General features: G+C 35.9%; 1 protein-coding gene across 9 annotated transcripts in view; it reads right to left on the bottom strand.

Moving 5' to 3' along the window:
• The window catches only part of MICU3 (mitochondrial calcium uptake family member 3), a 130,106-nt gene that overhangs the window by 21,867 nt on the left and 99,064 nt on the right, over positions 1-9,175 (bottom strand). For 8 of the 9 annotated variants that reach the window (XR_014239031.1, XR_014239032.1, XR_014239033.1 and 5 more), the window contains 3 exons: positions 4,156-4,264; positions 1,986-2,143; positions 766-834 (listed from right to left, as the gene is read on the bottom strand). Coding sequence is in view for 5 of the 9 variants with exons in the window: in XM_082374800.1 (XP_082230926.1) it covers positions 766-834; positions 1,986-2,143; positions 4,156-4,264 (336 nt within the window). In the remaining 4 variants the exon portion in view is untranslated. Of the gene's footprint in view, positions 1-765; positions 835-1,547; positions 1,615-1,985; positions 2,144-4,155; positions 4,265-9,175 lie in introns of all 9 variants that reach the window. The other variant, XR_014239030.1, reaches the window with a different exon arrangement.

The raw sequence follows: 9,175 nt of genomic DNA, 5'->3' as shown, positions 1-9,175 counted from the left end.
TTGGAATCATGATCCTAAAAAATAGTAACAAATATCCCTTAGATGCTAGTGATCCTAGATTATAAAAATGCAATCTGGATTCATTATATTGTATCTGCTCAGATACAAAACTACAGGTTAGGGCTTCCCTGGTGGCGCAGTGGTTGAGAGTCTGCCTGCCAATGCAGGGCACACGGGTTCGAGCCCTGGTCCGGGAAGATCCCACATGCCGCGGAGCAACTAGGCCCATGAGTCACAACTACTGAGCCTGCGCGTCTGGAGCCTGTGCTCCGCAACAAGAGAGGCCGCGACGGTGACAGGCCCGCGCACCGCGATGAAGAGTGGCCCCCGCTCGCCGCAACTAGAGAAAGCCCTCGCACAGAAACGAAGACCCAACACAGCCAAAAATAAATAAATAAATAAATAAATAAGTAAAAACTTCTTTAAAAAAAAAAAAAACTACAGGTTAAACAGAAATTTTTTCAATCACGACATTCATGAGAATTCCAGTCAGGTGAGTATTTACTCCAGTTCATTTTTAGATCACAACTTAATAGTGGCAAACTAATGCTTTGTTATAATAACTATTCTTAAACTGAATTATATGGTCTAAAATGAAATCATTAAAAGACTAATTCTTAACTTGAATTAGTGACCTAAACATTAAAAATAAATTATAATTCTATTTCTTTCAGCTATTACCTAAATGTTGTAAGAGAAAAATAAATTATGACCCTTCTTTTACTGTTACTGAACAAATTTAGACAAACAGAGGTGCTAACATACTTATCTGCTATGAAGTTCCTTCTTCAGACAGGATTTGAAAGTGGGATACTTCTGAACCGTTTTATAACCCTGTGGAACAGAGGATTAAAAGTGTGCAAATGTAAATAAAATGTTATGGGGTCACAGATATTCAATAAATAAGGCAAAAATAAAAATACATAAAATCTAAGAGAGAAATACAGTGTCAGGGGTTTATAGCATAGTTTTATATTGGGGTGGCCAAAAAGTATGTTCGTGTTTTCATAACATCTTACAAAAAACCCTGAACGAACTTTTTGGCCAACCCAAAATTTTAGTTTGATCTTGCTATTCTAAAATATTTGAGGAAAAAAATGATTTTCAACGCATGCCCTTTTAGGCATTTGTCCCATCACTGCAAATGTTAACAACTAACCACAAGGTGGCAGTTAAGTACACGGTATCGTTACCAAGACAGTTGGGATTTTAAGAATCCATTAAAAATCTTTAAAAACATTGTCTCAGATGAATCTTGATTTTTTTGTACATATATATATTTTTTCTTTTTAAATGTATAATGCTCAGGGGTACTGTTACCAAAGAGGGAAGACTGAATATTCTAGCTGTTAATCATACATTTTTTTTCCTTTTTCCATTTGTGGCACATCCAAATACATTAAATGTGTAAACATTTATTGATTTATGCTACATTTCATTCTTTAAAACATATTTCTGAGAAAAATCACTGAATTTCTTGTAATTATTTTGCAGTATAAGATGTTAACAGGAAAGAATAGTTCAACAGACAAAAAAACATTTTTTACCTCATTTTCCATATAAAAAGTACTGAACATGCAGTGACTTAAGAACCTCACGTTGCCTAGTGGAAATCTGCATCATATAAAATGAGAAATAGTGATATTTCTTTGTATACTAGCAAGTCTTAAACAGCCAGTGTGCAGACTGAATCAAAATATTTGGCAACATTTCCCCCCCACAAACTGGGATGAAGACATTAAACTAATTGAATATGAAAATAAGTTATTAAAATTCACACTGATTTTATATTTAAAAAAGCATTACCTTTTATCTCTTCAAATTGTTTTGGAAAATAGGTAGGGCCTTATGTTTTTTCTTTTCAAATATAACATTTCCTGTTTATATCCTTAAAAACTTATATAAATTGTTTCTGAAACTTAGATGGATTTTTTTCTTTCAGTTTTTAAAAAGGATAGCAATAAGCTTGAAATTTATAGGTTTACCCGGAATCCTCTATGGAGTCTGTCTTTCATAATTCCAATGAATTCTTTATAGCTTAATTGATCATCCTTGTCAACATCAAAAATCTTAAAGACTGTGTTCACTACATGTGGTGACAGTCTGAGGCCAGTGGCTACATAGACGGCACGTTTAAATTCATCTGGATAAATGGCACAGAAAAGGAGCAAACCATTAACGTTATTTTTATAATATGTGTTCATTACTAGCAAGGTTATAAAAGGAGATTTTTTTTCTAAACATGGGTCATGATCTTATGTAACATATCACTTTTCATTAATCATGCTATCTTTAAGGGAACATAAAATTTTTTGCGGTTTTCATTAAAAGGGCCTACTATCAACCACAGACACTTTAGAGGTTATTAAGGTGAATAAGTTCTCAAGAGACTTACAGTTCAGATGGGAGATGACACACCTGCCCAAATAATCATTACACAGGACCACACAGAAAGCAGCAACAAAGCGCTATGAGAATTTGGAAATGAGTGGTTACTTGTGGGGTAGCGTGGAGTAGGGAAAGGAGAGAGGAGACAGCAATTAGGGAAGGCTGCCGCTTTGTATCTGAATTCAGCCCTGAAGGATAAAGGATTTCAGCTTGTAGAGATGAGAGGAAATGGCAGATGATGACATGAAAGAACAAAGGTGGGGTGGGGCACAGGAGCACAAGGCATGTTCAGAAAATGAGCAGCCTGGACACCCAGGAGCTGGGGAAGCTCTGCTCGGGGACTTTGAGGTGAGGAACCTGTAGGATCTTCAACAGGCAATTGGGGAACTGAAGAGTTTTCCATAGCAGGTGTGTCAGGGTTAATCTGTTTTAGGAAGATTATTCTGTGAGTTGTCTAGAAAACATCGGAGAGGAGAGTGGATAATGGCAGGAATACCACTGAGGTGGCTACAGCAATAGTTATTTTTAAGAGGTAATAACCTGAATTAAGGTGCTAGAAGTGGCAAGAGAAAAAAAAAATAAAAGAAACAGATCTATTCTTAGCACCTGCAAGAGTGATTTTTTTCATTTCGTTTCATTCAGTTCCACAAAGTAAAAGAGCAACTTTCCATTCTGAACCAGCTAAGCAGATACTGACTTTTTTTCTTTTTAAGGTTGATTAGTAGGTTTACCATGGCAGTAAAACATTGGCCTGTTAAGGGAGGGCTCCCAAAGGTTTTGGTTTTAAAACACTAAAATGTGTTAAGAAGATGCCTTATTTGAATATCTAGACCAGTCAAAGGGTGAAATATGAAAAGTTTTCAGTTTTTAGGTTTCTTTTCCTCAACGAGTAAGTGAATGAAGCTATGTGAGGGATTCACTATCTGTGTTTTGGGGAAAGAGAATTATTAGCACTTAGAGGCTCCGGTTTGCCTTCTCCCTAGAACTTGGTAATAAAATAACGAGACTGTCCTCTGAGATTGAACTGGGGGATTAGCACTTATTAGATTATGGCAGACATGGGTAAAATCACCGTAAAGACATAACCAGAAAGTCCTCATATGGCAAGAATATTTAAAAACAATATGGCCACGAGGGAAGGGAAGGTGGTCATAGCCACAGAATCCTGGGAAAAGGACTTGACTTGTTAGTCTACCTACAGGGAAAGAATGAGCTGGTCCTGAGGACAACAGCATTCAGAATTCTATGGCAGATGTATTTTTTGGTAAAACAAGCAAAATTGACTGTCATTTTTATATATCATTCTTAAAACTTGGCTAATGTAAGTCCATAGCTAAGAGGTGGCCCTGTTGACAAAATTCAGGTTTCTGAGCTAGCAGAGAGTGTGGGTAAAATCAGTAATACAAACAAATCATATGAATATCACCCTGATGATGTTTTCGGCATGGCCAGCTGGCTCTTCTATAGGGAGACACATATCCCTCAACGTTACCAAGCAGCCATGAGGTTTCTTCCTCTTTAAACCTTTACAAACATCATTAGCTTTTCCCATAATATGCAGTGAAGGGCAGTAATAAATTTAATACAAAAATGTAGCATATTTTCCTAAACTTTGCTTAGGGAAAACAAATTTCCTGTTGAAGTACACACCAAACTTTCAGGCAAATTGATGACTAATATGATATATCTAGTTAATTTGTTGTCAAAGCCACTAGAAACAATGTAGGAATATGGTTTGCTTTTAGTTTTTGAAAGTTTGTTACTTACCTTGCCCTATAGAACGACTTGCAAAATTATACATATTCAAGGCTATTGCAAAGTCTTCTAGGTTGTTCAAAAACTGGAAAAATGACCTGAATTCATCAAATGTAATGCCCTATATTGGGAAAATATATGTAAATATATTTAGCATTGTCAAATTGATTTAAATAAATATCTACACTTACTAGAAATAGATTGAGCATCAGCAATATATCTTGTAAGTATATATTTCCAGGGTACCTTCTGAAACCTTCTTTCTCCAAATGGAATGTAAAATTCACTCAATTTTTTTCCACTGGGTAATGTTGCTACTATTAGCAATGATAGGTGAAAATATTTTTAAAACACTGTCATATCAGCACAAAGTTAAAAAAAAAATGCTACAATAAACATAAATTTAAAAGTTTCCATTTTGAAAATTCTTACTTCAGGCCTGAATTTTTTAAACTTTAAAAGTAAGTATGATCATTAAGAAAAAAAAACCCTCTAAAAACAGTTTCTCCTGTACATGAATTTCTCCTTAAATATATTTCAGCATTAGGTCATTAATGTCTTTATAATGACCATGCAAAATAAAAATGTCTAATAAGCCAACAGTCGTGTATTTTTATTTGTTCCTGCTGTGATAAGGCTGCCGGAACAAGAGGAGGAAGTACAATGACTGTACACAGAGCTCTGGGAGGCCCAACACAGGGCTTGGGGTAGGATCATGGAAAGGACTCTGAAATTTCATTTACGTAAATTGAAATTATTGCCACTGCTATAACTTCAATTAAACAGGAAAGTTACTTAAAATAAGCACAATGTATCTCTGATAATACGAATTTGGATACAAAGAGCTGCATTTACTTGATGTGTTCTCCTCAGCAAGATGAACAAAATTGAGAGACAAAGTAAACAGAGAACAAGCAGAGGGCTGAGAGCTTAGGCTTCACAAATTCTGACCTTACTACTGGGGTAGTAGGGGAAGGAAAGCTAACAAGGTGGCACTGGGAAGCTGGGCAAAGAACCAGAGAGTCTCTTTTCATATAAGCCAACTACAGATTAAGTGACTTATTATCAAAATAATATTATCAATTTGTTATTGAAATAATAATACCAAATTTTAATACACATTAGTTCCACTTCAATTATAACCCCTCTTTACTTTCAGGGAGAATCATCACTGTCATTTCTCTTCACTTTTTCTTTTTCTCTTTCCTTACATTCATTTATGGCCATTCCAACTCTGGATTCCGCTTTGTGACCTGATCCCCCCTGCCATGTTTTCCTGACAGGACTGTTTGACTCAATTAGGGAGACTGAGCCAGAAGGGGTTTGTCTTGATGTGAAGAGCTTGTTGCCAGGGAAACTGGCCACTGCTCTGGTTCTGTATCAGTTTGTGCTAGACCAGCTGTCCCAGCAACAGTCTCTGTGTCAGGGTGACAGGATAATGCTGCTAAAAGTGAAAAACAAGAGGATGGGATATTTTAAAACAAAGTGTAAACAAAAATGTCAATACTTTTAGGGAGCTTAAAATTAAAAGCCAATCGAAGAATGACAGAATACAATGTTCTCCATATGAACCTTTGGATTTTTCAAAATGGGGATCTCATGTTTGGAAAGACAGGGCAAATTCAAAACCATACAATAATTGTTTTGTACAGATTAAACTCTTTGTGTTTGTAAATATGGAATTGTAAATTGAAAAACAGGACATTCATTTTGATGGTGATTATTTAAAGCAATCCATTCTTAACAGAAGTGAGGGACAGACAGTCTGGGGAAGTGGCAGAGAGAGAGGGGGTATGGCCATTTCTTCTCCCTCCCCATTCCTATTCCCAGAATCACTTCTGTAATGAACCACTGGGACTTGAATGGAGTATGTCCTAATCATTAGAAGTGGAGTAAAAAGAAGTAGCTTACATGTTAAAATATTTTAAATTTTTAAAATTTAAAATTTTTAAATTTTAAAAATAAAGTGATGATAATATCTGAAGACTTTAAAGTATCAAAAATACAAATATACTGAGAGTCCAGAAATAAACCCAAATATCTATGGTCAACTGATTTTCAGTAAGGGTGCCTTGTTCTCAAATTGTCGTGATATGTGATTTGACCTGTCTGGTGATTCCCTGAAGGAGCAGCACAGAGGCTGACTTTTGTTTCACCCTTTTTCCCCTTGGACTAGAATGGCTTTCCTGGTGACAGTGACATCTATCAAAACATTTAAAGACATACACACTCTATGCCAGCCTGGGGCAAGGGACGACAGAGGAGACAAGTGGCAGGCAGAATCCAAAAGCCTGGGAAGGAGGAGGCTGAAGAGAATGGTTACTGGGAGAATAGGGGCTCCCAGGGCTATTGCATATACTTGGGAAATTGGACATACCCAGGAACTGACACATGCTTTAATAGACCTGAGAGAACCCTAGGTTACCACCTCTGGCAGATATGTGAGCTCTGTGAAAGCAGGAGATGAAGGTAAATAAAGGCGCTTAGGTAGCCTGGCTTAGTGTTGAAGGAGTGCTCCAGCTCACAGCTTAACTGCAAAGACTGGGACAGTACTATATTTTTTTCTTCTTGGCTTCAGGCATTTAAGGAAATCTCTGTCAGTTCTCTGGCTAACCCCTAAGATAGAGGAACAGAGTCTTTAGTGACTGCACACGACAAGGAATACAGTCTTTTCTGTTTGTTGAGTGACTTATCCAAGCTATTTTGCAAATGGACAACTGTAGGGGAGAATCTGATTTCCAGAGTTACCATATAATATTCAAAGTGGCTAGTTTTTAGCAAAAAATTATGGTGCATACAAAGAATCAGGAAAATATGGCCCATTCACAGGAAAAAAAAAAAAGAATCAACAGAAGCCATCCCTAAAGAAGCCAAGACATTGGACCAAAGAAAAAACGATTTTAAATTAATTGTTGTAAATATGCTTAAAGAGCTAAAGGAAACCATGGACAAAGAACTAAAGAGAATCAGGAAAACCATGTATGAACAAAATGAGAATATCAATAAAGAGACATAAAGTGTAAAAGGAACCAAATAAAAATTGTGGAGCTTAAAAGTACAATAACTGAAATGAAAAGCTGACTAGAGAACTTCAACAATAGATTTGGGCAGACAGAAGAAAGAATCTACGAAATTAAAGAGAGGACAATTGAAATTATTCAGTCTGAGGCACAGAAAGAAACAAGAATGAAGAAAAGTGAACAGAGCCTAAGGGACCTGGGGACACCATCAAGATCATATATACATTATGGGACTTCCAGAAGGAAAAGAGAGAAAGGAGTCAAAAGAATATTTAAAGAAATAATGGTTGAAAACACCAAATTTGAGGAAAGATGGGAGTCTACACATCTGAGAAGCTCAATGAAGTCCAAGTAGGATAAATTCAAAAACGCCCACACCAAGACACATATTCAAAGTGTCAAAAGCCAAAGCCAAAGATACTTGAAAGCAGCAGAGGAGAAGCAGCTCTTCACATAGAAGGGATCCCCAATTAAGATTAGCTGCTGATTTCTCATCAGAACTCACAGAGGCAAGAAGTGAGTAGGATACTTCAAGTGCTGAAAGAAAAAAACCTGTCAACCAAAAATTCTGTATGTGGCAAAAGTATCCTTCAAAAATGAAGAAATTAATAAACAAAAGCTAAGGAAATTCATTACTAGCAGACCCGTCCTACAAGAAATGCTAAAGGGAGTCCCTCAGGCTGAAAAGACAAGAAACTAGATAGCAACTCAAAGCTATATAAAGTAATAAAGAATTCTGGTAAAGGTAAAGGTGATTACATAGATAACACTTCATACTCACTAGGATGGCTATAATTTACATATATAGCAATTCCACTCTAGGTATATACCCAAAAGAACTGAAAACTGGTATTCAAACAAAAAAATACATGTACACACATATTCATAGCAGCATTATTCACAATACCCAAAGGGTGGGAAAAGCTCAAATGTCTATGGGCAGATGACTGGATAAACAAATAGTGGTATATACCTACAATGGAACGTTATTCAGCCATAACAAGGAATGAAGTACTGATAGATGCTACAATGTGGATGAACCTCAAAAACATTATGAAAGAAGCCAAACATGAAAAGTCACATATTGCCTGATTCTTTTTATATGAAATAGCCAGAACGGTTAAATCCACTGAGAGAAAAAGCAGACTGATGGTTACCAGAGGATGGGGGGAAACACTTAACACTTAAACAGGGTTTACTTCTGGTGTAATGAAAATGTTTTGGAAATAGACAGAGATAGTGGTTGTACAACATGTGTATATACTAAATGACACTGAATTGTTCAGCTTAAAATGGTTAATTTTATGTTACATGATTTTTACCTCGATAAAATTTGAAAAAATCAAAAGACTAGAATGAGGAAAAGGTTAACTTGAAAAAGCCAAAAAAATCATCAAGACAAATTATCATCCAAATTAAAACGACCATTTAGAAAACATGCACTTATGAGGACCTCAGGAATATAAACTATGTTTATTCTCAACACAAAATTCATACTCATATCATAAATTAAGTATGCTAAGTAACTGATCTAAATAGCAAATACATAATAACTTTTAGAAATATATAAACAACTTTGAAAGATTGAGGGAAGTGTACCATTGTGAAAAAAGCAGCAAATTCAAACTCTGAAATTTACTGACTGAATGACCTAACAAGGTAAGTCTCTTAAATCTTTCTGAACATCAGTTTCCTCAAAGCTTAATAACGATAATTTTATTACTTTCTGGTTAATATTTACATTATGTGGTTATGATGAGAAGCCCTCTTCCCTTCCCTTCTACAGTCTCTATCTACATTCTCTCCTAGATAAGTTCACCTGGTCCCACGGTATTTAACATTTTTTTAAGTTATTTATCTTATATGGCAATATATTCACCTGTTCAAAATTCAAAAGGCACAAAAGAATATACAACACAAAATCTCCCTTTCTCCCACCCTTGTCACCTAGCCATGTAGTTCCTTTCCTTGGAGGAACCAATGTTTTTAGTTCTGTGGGTCCTTCTAGAATT

Source organism: Balaenoptera borealis (assembly GCF_965194805.1).
Source record: "Balaenoptera borealis genome assembly, chromosome: 21".
NCBI lineage: Eukaryota > Metazoa > Chordata > Mammalia > Artiodactyla > Balaenopteridae > Balaenoptera > Balaenoptera borealis.
The sequence above is the reverse complement of the archived record's forward strand: the minus strand, read 5'-3'. Positions and strand labels throughout refer to the sequence as shown.